Source organism: Oncorhynchus kisutch, linkage group LG7 (assembly GCF_002021735.2).
Source record: "Oncorhynchus kisutch isolate 150728-3 linkage group LG7, Okis_V2, whole genome shotgun sequence".
Lineage (NCBI taxonomy): Eukaryota > Metazoa > Chordata > Actinopteri > Salmoniformes > Salmonidae > Oncorhynchus > Oncorhynchus kisutch.
Window position 1 is genome coordinate 24,330,448 of NC_034180.2, and position 13,937 is coordinate 24,344,384.

Sequence of the window (13,937 nt, forward strand, 5' to 3'; positions counted from 1 at the left end):
TCTAATAAATCGACGATATCGTTAATGTTTTTTTTCTGTAGCCTACATTCTTGGAAACATCCATGCTAACCACAACGCTTTGTGGCTCTGAGTGTATAGATGTAGTTTGATACATGAAACCATCAGAGGTGTGAATCAAAGCCATCGCTTGAACATGCTACACTTCTGATGGTTAGGCTATATACCCAGGTGTCTTCAAAGGAAATGTATGTGTGAACGCGTAGCCTATTACACGGGTTAAACTAAAATAATAGTTACATTTAGCGAGAAGAGAAATGGCCCACTAGTATTATATTTAGTAGTGAAGTAATAACAATACAATACTGCAAAATAAAATGAAACAATATCCTAATAATAACAAATATTTGATTATTTAAAAAATATTCTGTCATTATCATTGATCATTCCAAAAGCTATATTACAATTATGATTAGTATTATTATACACAATCATCACCTGGTTGCCTTCACCCAGGTGGTGCCCCCTTCTGTGACCACGTTCAACAGACAAATGTTGGTTTTAACCATGCCGTCTATGTAGAAAGAAAACTCTCTGACATAGTCTTTGGGCCTCTATTGAATGAATACCACTCTGCGGGATTATGTCAAAGGACCTGGCCATATATAGCCTTATACCACAAGCTTTGCCAAGTTGTAAAAATAATAGTTCTCCAAAATCGCTCTCATGCTTCGTAGGCTTAATTGTTCTTCAAATCTGTCCATCATTGTATTCGCTGTCAGTTAGACGAGCACCAATGTTTCAGACTATGGTTAGAATTTGGTCGCACTGCTAAATGTTTAGGTTTAGTCTATGTATATGCCTGGGTATAGGGCAGCGTTATAAACAACAGCAACAACGGACGTTAGTATAGCTTAATATATAAAAGTTGCGATGATGCACCTCCTACACCAAATTTAAGCTAAACAATCAACTTTGAGCACCAGGTCAGCAACATGCGCATGAGTGTGACAAGTTGCCTCAGGTGAGCGCCCGGCGTAATCAATCAAAGGACATGATAATGTCTCAATATCGACAATAAGTACGCTTCCAACAGTCTTCAACCATGAATCAACTTGAAGTAAATTCGTCTAAAGACCTACACATTTTTATTCCTTTCTTATCTATTTTTTCTCATGTTTCCATTTTATCTTTCGGATTATTTTGATATTGAATAGGCTACTGCATTGTTGGGAAAGGCTTGCAAAGTTAAGCATTTCACTCTACTTGTGCATGTGACAAATACAACTTGAAACTTACCATAAATTCAGGAATGTTGGTACTTTGTAGGCTTATGAATCTGTCAAGTAGGCCCTAGTCTAAACGTGAAGCTTGATCGAGGATACATATAGCCTAGCCAAAACACGGACCCTCCCATTGTTCTAATTTCCACAAGGCAGAAGCGAAGCAATCATTCATTGTTTGTGGATGAATCTGCTTGTTGACAAATTCATAAAACTGGGTTGTATGCAACAGCATTATGTTCCCCAACATGTGCATACCAATACAGGCGTGTGCACAAACATATTGGTCACAGGATACTAACCTACCGGCGGCGATCACACACACGAAGTTTTGCCACTTTCTGTCACTGTCACCTATCAATATCCCTAATAATGTTTCGCATGATTGTAGGCATCTGCAGTTATATAGGCCTATAGCTAAAACTTTAATATTTGCTCGAGGCAGATAATAAGAACCGTCTATAATAATACAAATATTAGCAATTGAAATATGCTATGCCAGCATTTCACTGGTCAATTACACACGCAGATAATTACTTTGCAAAACCACAAACACACACACGATCCTTAATTTAGTCAACTTTATGGAATACGTTCCAGCGCAATTGATGTATTTTGATGTAACCTATAACTAACTTGTAGCCCGTGGGAACAAAAGGATATCACAAGTTTTTTTTCGTTAATTACGGCTCATTATTGAGTGAATATGCAAGATGAAGAGTTCATCTTTATACAAAAAAAATAAGCTATACGAAAATAAGGTTTACAACAAGTTTTTTTTTAATGCAGAGATGCACTCTCAAAGCACACTCGAATAATGGTATCCTAATGAAATGCATTATAAAATCTAAATCGGGCCAGTAGCCCTTTGACGAGGCCAGCTATTTGTTTTTGTATCGATAGGATATTGAAAGAAAGTGTTCGAGCATGAATAGGCTACAAATAACAATGAATAGAGATCATATCGGTTGAAGAAATAGTTGTTATTTCATACGATTGGAGCCCCGTGTAGGATCTGTAGTTTTACGGAAAGAATACGTCAATTGAAATGACACAATCGGATTTCGTCAGGGTACGGGGGCTGTTTGTTTAACCCGACACCTCCGTGCACAAAGTCGCACGCTTTACACACTCATTAAAACGATTATTCACGATCTGTCGAATGTTTTCTACTTCGTTCACACGAACCTCTAGCCAAGCAATACAGTCAGAGACTACAACAAATATTTTATTATTGCTTGTGTGGCTAGTTGTTTGATGGAAGCCTGTTGCTTCACACAAGCTGGGGACAAGTTTGCCAGACTACCGCAAAAAAATAAGTGCCTTGTTGAACCAGCTTTCCGCAACATTTAATCGCACTGGTGTGGTGTGGGCCTTGGCATGACATGCTTGAACAAACTAACCGCGACCTGTACACCCCCCCCCCCCCCCCCACACACACACACACACAAACACACACAAACAATAACACTATTACAACTAATTACTTCACCAATGTGTTGTAAATATGTTTCAGGTCTACATATAATGGACAGATGTTTACTTAATATTGAGACTTTTTACATCAACGTCTCTGACCAGCACCTTACTACTTTGTTTATTACTGGGAGGGAATCATAAATAACTGAAAATATCTTTGCCTGCACTTTTTCCAGCCTTGCTCTTCCCTATCATAACCCTAACGCTTCTCTCCACATCACAGCACGCATTGTTAGCCACGCAGGGTTAAGGTGGCTATCAAAAAAGACACCCAGAGCATGATATATTATATCTGCTCTAGCCTTCGAAAAGATTCTAGCGCCCTCAATCTGCGAGTCGTAGACCTACACCGTATTCTAGACAATGGCCAATGCGAGCTTTCTTCACACACACAGACAATGAATTAATTCAATTAAAGTAAGTATTATTATTAGTATTGCTGCTGACGCAGCAGTACCAATGGCTGTTGTTGCTCTTGTTGTTCATGTTGATGACGTTAATGTTTGTGGTCAGAGAGTTGGGTGTCTGTTTAGGCCCGTGCGCGCTGAGCCTCGGGATTGCTCCTCTACGTGTATACTGAAGCCGGTTAGGATCAAGTATGTGAACTGCACGTGCCCTGCCACACATCTGTTAGTTACATGCAGTAAAGCAGGATTTGGTGCATGCAGCGTCTTATTGGACAACAAATAGACATGATATGCCCGCTATACCCATCAGTGCGTAAACGTGCGTAAAAATGCCCAGTCAATTGTTATCATTACGTGACTGCGTCAACATATATTCGTAAATATGTATATTTGTTAACTACCTTAAGCGGCGGGTTTCTATGTCTTGAGGTCCATGTCATTCCGTGTGATATGGCGTTATTCTAAAATCAGTGGTATCATTCATTTGAAGAAAAACATGTGTGTTTGTCGTAGGCTTTTTAGTTGATTGTGCATAAGCCTATGTGGGTTACTTCAAAATGTTTATTTTGTCTAACACGGCCTAAAGGTCGAGATTTTGGTCTAGATATGTAATCGATTTTGTCACTTCCGGTGGTAATATGCTTTGTAGTAGCCCTAGGCCTCTTCAGTAGCCGGTGGCTGGGTTGAACCATAGCCTATATGGGGAGATTACAAGGCAGGAGGATGTCCTCAAATCGCTATGCTAACGCTATGAGGTACAACCACGCCCTTACCCAATCCCTTGAAGTTCTTCACTTTAAAAATAGCTACTATTTTGCTGACAGACAGTAACTTATAGCCTATATTTCCGCCTTGATTAGCTGTTACATCATCCACACAGTATAGCATAAAGCAACCCAGTCATAAAAGACCAACGCTTGGCACGCAATCCTTCAGTTGATGCTTTGTTCTAAATATAATACATAAATATGAGTCCTCTGTGGTTCAGGTATATTGATTACTAATTGTTGTGGCTGAAACTCAGGAGGAAGACTGAAGGCAGGGGCAAGCGAAAAACTCGCACATTGATATATAAACAAATACTGTACTCTACTGACTTGCCGAGCTAAATAAAGGTTAAATACAAAATAATAATCCTAGTGATAATCATAAGCATAAAAATCATTTTAAATTTAAACCTAACAAGTATTATTTTGCCAGTTGCAATTTATTTTATTCTAAATATTCCCTGTGGGCATAGCCTAAACATGAAATAAGAATATTAACAGAATTCGCTGTTTTAAATTTCTTATTAAACTACGAATACATCTAAATACTATTTTAGAAATGGGTGAGAAACGACATTTTCTGCTTCAAATGTATCATTATTTCTAGTAGCACCTATATATTTCCGTAGTTTAGGAAGATATATTTCTTCAAGATTTAACCCTACCTCATTCGGTCTTTGTCTTTTGAGTGGTCACCCCATTTAACATCTGAACGATAACATCTAGCGAGGAGATATTGAGTTGCTCTAGTCCATTGTGAAAAGCAGTAAGGTTATTGCATTACATTCAGACTCATTTAACACGATGGTCTTTAGGAAATGAACAAATTACTGACCGCACAGTATTGAAAGTTATACGCTTATGTTGTGTTTCATTTGCATTAGGCCTTACTATCATTTGGAATTTTAAAAACAAAAACAAAGAAACCAGGAAGTGGAAAGTATTCCACAGGTCGTAGTAGACATGTCATGCATGTCCTTATTATTTATGTAGGCTACATTAAAACACAGTGCCTTTAGGAAACCATGTATGACCGACCTGGTCTGCATTGCAATCCATAACACTTCACTTTTAAACAAGTCATGCCCCCGAAGCTAATACATCATTACTCATCAAATAGAAGATATGAGATGGGAGGAGGCCAAATACAAGACCACACAAACAACAGCGGTTAAAGCGTTCAAACCGTATCCAAAACCTTAAGCAGCCTGCACGAGACCATAATTAGTCTCGGCATTATGCAGGCCTACTACTAGATGTGTCAACTTTTACGCATCACTTTAGAACACTATTTGTCATTTGTGGTTGTAGTTTATTTAACATGGGTAGGACTGGTTTGTTTTCAACTAACAAATACTAAGTACCAAGTGGTCAAAATAAGGGAGGCAAAGGAAGCTGAAACATTTCTGTGCCCGTTGGTTCTCAAAGCCAAAAGCTGAACGAAAAAGGCCTAGGTCCTATACCCGCACAATGTTGCCTGCGCAGCCATCCAATTAACAACCACATACAACATAATAACCGAAACGTAGTACTATTGTAATACGAATGGAAAAAAAGACAAAGTTTTCATCAGATATGGACGTAACCTATTATTTTATTTTGTTCGATAAACAGTTTTAGCGACAAACACGGGAATAAGACCACAATATCACAACCATGAAATTTAAAGACGACATAAACAATCACTCCATATTTTTATGAGGCATTTGCTCAACACGGGTTACACGTTCGCAAAGTTAACCTATAATTACAATAGGTATATTGACATTTGACTAATTACAAAATGGATGTGACCAGGTGGTGACCACATACAGTACAATATGCACAACACAAGTTAAAAGGCATTCGTTCATTTTGTCCCCTTCTGAATCTGTTCTGGTGTTGAATAGTGAAATTCTCGAGTATTTTTTCTAAACCCATTCTTTGGTCTATAAAGTATAACATTGTGAAAATATTAGCCTATATATAAATGAATGTCAGTATAAAGTAGCCTACTACTTTGTTCATTATGGGAGAGGACAAAATAACAAACAGCCATGGGTTGGTATGGTTATTCTGCATTTTAAAAACACATTTATTTGAAAAGAAACAATTGAAATTAGTGTTGAATTGCTTTGCAACAATCATATTCCACCAGCGCACTCATGATACGTGATAATACTGCAAACATGGAGACTGGTGGTTCATGTGATGGTATTAGATCACAAGATTCTTAATATTAAAATTAGGCAAATCTGCAGACACTATTTAAATACACATTCTAAGGTAATGCCTCAGTCCAAAAACTACGTTCTCTTCGTTTTTTTTTCCGTATCACATTGCACGTTGCTGACAGTGGAATAATAAACAACTCCCCGACACATTACATTATGTACAGAGAAATAAATGCAGAATATTAATAAAAAATACCTGGGCTTCAGTTCGGGCTGCTTTCATTTTGTTTTCTCTTTGTTTAATTTCGTTTTTCTTTATATATTTTACAATGTAAATGGGTGTAAAATGTTCACTTACAGTCTTGCTCCCGTGGGATGTTTTGTTAGTGTATAAGTGGATTTGAAGTTGACCCTTGATTATGATGTGTGAAGTAATCAGAAAGTCCTCCAGAAAGTCCAGAAGAGAAACTTGGTAGAGAAGACCTTAAGGACTCACAGGGAAGAGATGAGGGCGCCTGCGGGGAGGAGGAGGAGGAGGCAACCCTGGCCGCCATCGAAGCGCTGCTCTGGGAGGTCATTGATGGATGCGGGACATGGGGGAAAAAGTAACTTGTCTGTCCTGCAAGGAGGTTTATGGACGAACATGGGTTTAAAGAGTAAGTCCCGGAGCAGGGCACCGATAGACCACATGGCACAGAGGCCGCCAACGCCGCCGCCGTTAGGTGATGAGTGGCATAGGGAATGTCTCCATTCACAAGTCTGTCAACACTCAGGCCATTGGAAGAAGGGAAAGAATGGTTGTTCCCCAAACTGTTTTGAGTCAACATTGTACTGTAGGACATAGGATGACTAGGGTATGGCGATGATGTCCCATTGTAGCTCAACGCGCTGCTGGCCCTCGGATGGTGAAGCGAAAGAAACGGTGACATTGGCCAATATAGAGAGCCGGCTCTATCCATAAAGGTCAACCCCGTGGAAGTAAGGCGAGCGCCTCGCTTAAAAGCCAACTTTGCCCTGGATGTGGTCGATCTCCTGCGAAGTTTGCCGGTTGTCCCACCGATAAACACATCGTCACTCGAGGGGTCAAGCATCCAGTAGTTCCCCTTACCCGGGTCATCATAGTGCCGCGGGACTTTAACAAAACATTTGTTTAGGCTGAGGTTATGCCTGATGGAATTCTGCCAACCCTGCTTGTTCTCCCGGTAATAGGGGAAATTCTTCATAATGAACTCGTAAATACCGTTCAGAGTTAGTCGTTTCTCCGGACTCTGCCGAATAGCCATCATAATTAAAGCATTATAGCTAAATGGTGGTTTCTCGTACTTGCCGTTTTTCTTTTCACCATCTTTCCCACCGCTCTCCCCCTCTTTGCTATCCTTCTTCTCTTCCTGTTTTTCCTTCTCGTCAGTGCAAGTCGTTTCATTGGACGAATTTTCGATTTTGGTGCAAATGTTCTCCGACTTTGGGTCCTGCACCAGGGTAGGTAAAGGAATCTTCTCCTCTTCCTCGTGGACGGTTCTGTGGTGGTTGTCACTTTGGACGGCTTCAGGCACCAGACTGTTTATACTGAACGATGATTTAGGAATCATTTTCACTTCTTTCCGTTCTCCCATATCCAACATCACACGCAAGGTAAAATGACAACAAGCAGCAGCACAGTTGTGTCTCAATCTCTTACGCCTGCAACTCTGCTAATAAAAAACAACTATTTCATGTTCTTTACGGCACATCGATAGGAGACAGATAGCTACAATTAATTATGGAGCCACAGACACTAAGATGTAAACAAAAAATGGTTGAACCTTTACAGTTGAGAGCCAACCACAGCACCATAAGTATTAACGCGTCCTCCCTCCTTCCAGCCAATCACAGAGCAGTTCTTAGCTGTTGCTGAAGTGCGCAAGGATACACATCCACCAATGCAACGCAGAATGGGCTCATCCCCATCAACAAAGGTTTTCTTTCTCGGACAAAAATCATACCAAGAAAATATACCACATATGGCTAACCTTAATCCATTTCACTGCTCTTGATATTTCCAGATTGCTGATTCAACATATCTCTGCGTCTTCAAAATTTTGTGTACATTCCCATGGAAATAAACACAAGAGGGACACGTAAATGTAGCGACCGAGGAGAGGTACTACTTTATGTCTCAAGCATAAGTAGCCTACTATTAAAATGTTGATATTAGATTAGACGTTAAAGAATGGACATTCATTTTTGTTTTTTATATGGAGATCTCCACAGTAGCACGGTGGTCCTTATTAAATGTTCAGGTAGTATTTAAAGATACTTAATTCATAATTAATAATGTTTGTTTACCGTCCATCTTTTTAGAGCTCAAGTAAATTCAACCCTCGGCCCACCGCTACTTGGAGCCCAAGATCTCCATCGTGCGCTCGTGCGTAATGGTTTGGAGTTACCGTTTTGAGAAGTAATCCATATATTTTTTCCAATAGGCTATGCGGCGTTGCAGAACATATCATTATTAGTAGAATTGTTAGGCTTACTATAACTCGCCTACCAGTTGTAGTAGGCTTTCCTGCTAATAGTTGTATGCCTAGTATAGTAGCCTATAGGCCTAGTATTCATATTGGTGGTAGGCTACTACATAATACCTATAATAAGAATAATTATCACCATACTAGTAAATCACGATGACGGGTAACAAGGTAACAAGGGATGTTGCAATTTAGAGAGTAAGGGTGAGCCGTTTTTACCGGGATTATAAACATAAAAACTGTTTAAACCTTTTTTTTACGAAGGGTTCTCAGTCATAGTGGGAATTTATCGATAGGGGAGAACTGTACTAGCATATTTAGCCTACAAATATGTGTCCCCAGTGGTCATAACGCTCCAAGAAACAAGTTTTGCACATTCGAGTCAATTGTCATAACCCATCCTCCATTGTCTTCATCTGAAATATTACATTCAAACACAAATGTATTACTTTAGTCCAGGTGCGTAACAGCCTTGCGAGAACGAGTAGCCTAAATGTTGAACATCATAGGTTTTCACATAGCTCAGCTCAGAACAGCTCCAGGTCAGGCCAGTTTATTATATTATAGCTGTCTAGTTGTGTTGTTGTATTTGTGTGTTAAGGTAAACTCATATGGATATTTGTCAGGATGAGCGACACACACACGCACGCGCGCGCGCACACACATACACACACCCACACACGCACACACACACACGCAGAGACAAATTCACCAAGCAGAGAGCGCACAAGCGCACAGGAGAGAAATAACTGATGGGAAGGAGAGATACAAACAGAGAGCCTCGTGAATTCCCACAAGGTGACTTTTTTTGGCTCGACCTACTGTTGATGCACACTCATGTAAATATTAGTGGCATTTGTTAAAAATGTCAAGCCAACATCATGTGTTTTAAGAAATGTTAAAATAGTGATTACATATACGCATAGATGTCCAAAAATAACACATAGTTGTATAACAGTCATAGTTCGTTTTCCTTTAACAACACAATGAAACAAAAAACAGCATGTTATTTTGCCTATTTTGGTCATTTCATTATGTTGTTATGATATACAATATGTCGTCTTGTGGTTAGTCACGGATGATTCAAGACAGTGCTATGACGAATGGCTACCATGGATACTTGTGGCTGCTATTATTACCACAATAATAATAACCACAACAATAGCCTACGTAATAATAATAATAACAATAGTGATGCTAACGCACTTAATTTTTATCACATTTCTGGAGAGACATGTAATAGTTTGTCAATGGAGAAACACTGGCCAAAAACATGGGACAAAGCATGATGAGTATATTTGAGTAGGCCCATTTTTCCAAATATAATCGGTAAATTAAATTTCAACAACACCCTTGCTAAGATATATATAATTGTCAAGTGCAAACGATTTATTTAGTCCTGTAACTTCATTTCCGGTTTGCAAAAGACTGTGTAGGCCTACAAGCACTAGCAACGCTCATATCTGATCTATGCGCAATCTGATGGTTTGTTTTGCATTCTCATGGTGGTCATGAGTCCAACTATCCCAGAGATTAGCTGTTGTACAAAGAATGTGATACTCCTGAACAGCCTTATCGCATCACTTAAAAGGAATGGACTGGTTGTCAACGCTTTCTTTCAGCAAGTTAACAAACAAGGTCATGAGCGCCTGGTATTATCTCTGCAATTTGTATCCTCTATTTTGTTCTAGCAAATTAGTTTGCACTCCACCAATAAATGATTTAATAAATGTAACGAATAAATGCCATTTATATGAGTAGAAAACTACCAGTAGTAGCCTATACTTTAAATATATTTGAAATATAGGATGAAAGACAATTATAGTCATGTGCTGTCCCCATGGTGTGCAAGCACGTGCATCCGATTTCATCACAAATCAAAATTCTACACTTTACAAATTATGTGCGGAATCGTTTGTTGAGTGTATGTTTGAAGGCCATTTGTTTTAATAAACACAATCATAGGGTTTAGCACAGTTGGAGATGCTGCAGCTACTGATGACGATGATGACTTTTGGGAGTGCAACTGAAAGTGAATAATACAAGTCTGAATCATAAGATGTATAAATATAGTACATTCTAACCTAGCATACTACAATAACCCATGCACAGGGCCGATGCACAGCAAATCTCTGTTGAGGATTAATAGCCAAGAGTAGGAAAGTAGCATTTCTTGCGACTAATGCATGATAAAACACTTTTATTACTCTCTGATTTACAATGGTTGCCTACACTGTAAATCCGGATAAGTTCTGGCTACACAAACATTTTGAGGAAACCGATTACCTAAAACAAATTCAGTTAAGAAACTTAAATAGCTGAAGTGGGCAGTACTAGCTTCATATGAGTAATACAAATGCATTTTATTTGTAAGGGACTCTTACATTTCCCGCCCCCACTAAGCCACGCCTTCAATAATTTCCCGGTATACAGTGGCCTGAAAGTCATAGTTTATACAAGCCACATCAGGCCTACACGTAGGGTTGCAAAATTCCACAAACTTTCCTAAAATATATATATATATTAATCTTCCAACCAGGATTTCTGGAAAACCTGGGAAATTTACCAGAAACTGTAAATCACATTATGCTGGCATGCAAAGTGATGTGTAATTCCTATTGGAATCTAGCCAGTGTTGGGTAGTTCAACTGTTGGATAGCCTAAACCATTTAAACTGGAACACCCATTTCAGTAACAGGCGCAAAAATGAAATGACTGGATTAGTTTAGAATTGTTTTATCTTTGTGTAGTATAAAATGTAATCAATCAATCACTAAATGTACATACAAAAATACAGATATTAATAACAATTCCAGAAATGTTGTTGTTGTTATATCTTTAAAAACATTATGTTGGTGTGACTTCTCATTTAGTTTTGAGTTTGTGGTACTAACGTTTTAAGTAATAATTACTTTTCATTGACTTTGAGTACAACTTACTAGAAGTATTTGAGTTAAAACATGCCTTGGGGTTTACAGTGATATAGGCCTATCTTAAATAAAACGTTATTCTTATATTATAGAAACCGTATTTCCATAAGGGAACCTACATTAAACAAATGGTAGAATGATAATAATGGTTTAGAACAGGGATGGGCAACTGGCAGCGAACCTTTTTGTAGGCCAGAGGATCAATTTCCAAAAACGAAAATAAATAAATAAATATGTATATATCACACACATATAATTTCGAAATTGCACCTTATATATTCTACTATTTCAACTCTCAACAGTAAGTTAAGACACCGACAGAGTTCCTAATATATATAATATGCTGAATGTACTGTATTAGGAACTCAGTTGGGGTCTCAATTTACTGTTGAGAGTTAGAATAGTAGAATACACAAGGTACAATTTGGTTGTGCATCAGAAGTTTTTCTCTTGTTATGTCAGTCAGTAGCTAGGTTTCCATCCAATTGGCGGCAGATTTTCATGCAAATATTCAAAAATCTGCATAAATAAAATATTTATACATCAGAGATGTTTCCATCAAATTGACTTGTTGCCGGTCAATGTCTATGCGTGAAGACATAGAGCACATAAAAATAACTTTTGCTGTTCAGTTCCCATGTAGCAAAAAATAAATACATGCCATCGTATTTTCAACTCTACTGATGGTTTGTCACTAAGAATTTTGCTTAATATAGTGAGTGTGCCCACTCTGGTATTGGCATATGTGCTCTAGCCACTTATTTAATCTGTAGCCTAATAGACGGTATGCTTTCCCAAATGGTAGTGGGAGGACCACACAACATGTCATCGTGTGACTTCAAGTTTTACTTCAATATGATTGTTATTATATCAATATTTGCGCATAAAACAGTTGACACCGCCCTTTCTTGCATAATTCCTTTTACCTACACAAAAAGATCCCACCTTGTCTAGTATATTTAGTTTTGTCGATATTTGGAAAGTTTACCAAGAAGGTATAGCCTACATGATGAGATTATTATGGACAAAATAGCGAGATTATTTTTATTTGTCAAAAGGCAGCCAAGCATTTCTCATATAATTAATTTTACACTCATAAAGAGAACCTACCTTGTCTAGTGTATTTACATGTAGCCTACTTTACAGGCATAAAAAGGTTGCATGTAAACCTGGTGACTGACAGTCACTCAATTAGCCCATGTCCGCTAAGATTGGTAAATGAGTCTAGCGGCCAGCTATCTAAACTTGTAATCATCAACTAAATGTGGTTTAGGGCCCCCAAAAGTCTAGGGCCGGCCCTGACTGAGTGTGTGCTTTTTTGTGGCCATCCTTGATTTAGAACACAACTACGGCCATAAAACTATAATTATATCAATAATTCCAATCATGTTATGTTTCACGTATAAAAAAGATGCAAACCTAAAACAAAACTCTTACAATTTCATCTCAGACTGACAACCATAATTTATTGAAAGTACTAGTTTAATCTTTATAATAAATTGAGTGTAGGCATGGATTTGTTTGAATACAATGACAGGGCTGCTCGACACATAGGCTACTGCAAAATATTTATAAACACGCCGTTGATGTAAACATATTATTATTCACTTTAGGGCACAAATAAATAGTGTTGTGTGGAAATAAGACGATAGGCAAGCAGACATACCGCAAAACTCCGTTATAAAACTGATGGAAACTGGCGCACATCTGTGAGAGCAGAGAGCCCCCTAGCGGTAGAGGAGCGAAGGGCTTTTGGTTTAAAAAGCAGGCGTATCCCGGAGAGGGAATCTTATTGTTTATTGGAGAAAGGAATTTTGATTCAATTGATTCAATGAAAATTCAATGTTTGATCGGGACTTTACACAAAATTCACCTAAAACTATTGTCTGCATGTGTTTTAATTGAAAATTAAAACAAGTTCACCCTGCAGTTTATAAGCAACTTAGAAGAATTTGCTAATTGAGGTATGAAGATAAAATATCTGTACAACTGTTGTCACAGCAAACAGCCTATATTTATTTATAAACTTGATAAATAATAATGAATCATTATTCGATATTATTTGATCATACATTTGATTATCAAATTGGTCTGGTTGTGGATTCATTTTATGGACCTAACCTACCGGTAACCTTTACAATGCTGTTTGTCGTTTAGAGGTGCTGCTGTGTTACGGTATTGTGAATCTGTATGACTATATAACGGACAAGTCTACAGTATTTTGACTGTTGTGTTCTGTAGTAATGTGTGGATATTTGAACCATAGTTCAAAAGGTGAATAGAGACTATTTGCCTTTCGTTTTTCCCTTAATGTACAGTCGGCTATTTTATTAACTTATTGGTTTACTCAAGGAGTGTGTGGCATACATTTGTATCCTGCAATACATCTTAAAGATGAGAAGTAACGGTAAATATAAAGCCAATTTTAATACACATCAGGGTTTTTAAATTTACTA

At 38.1% G+C, this 13,937-nt stretch overlaps 1 protein-coding gene across 1 annotated transcript; it reads right to left on the reverse strand.

Moving 5' to 3' along the window:
• Positions 1-5,470: 5,470 nt before the first annotated feature.
• foxg1a (forkhead box G1a) lies at positions 5,471-7,817 on the reverse strand. Its single transcript, XM_020487091.2, has one exon. It carries the CDS (start codon positions 7,667-7,669, stop codon positions 6,431-6,433), a length of 1,239 nt encoding a protein of 412 aa, XP_020342680.1. The 5' UTR covers positions 7,670-7,817; the 3' UTR covers positions 5,471-6,430.
• Between the last annotated feature and the right edge of the window lie 6,120 nt (positions 7,818-13,937).

What these genes read in the sequence shown, in the direction of transcription:
- foxg1a (XM_020487091.2), bottom strand. Translation starts at nt 7,669, where the DNA reads ATGTTGGATATGGGAGAACGGAAAGAAGTGAAAATGATTCCTAAATCA.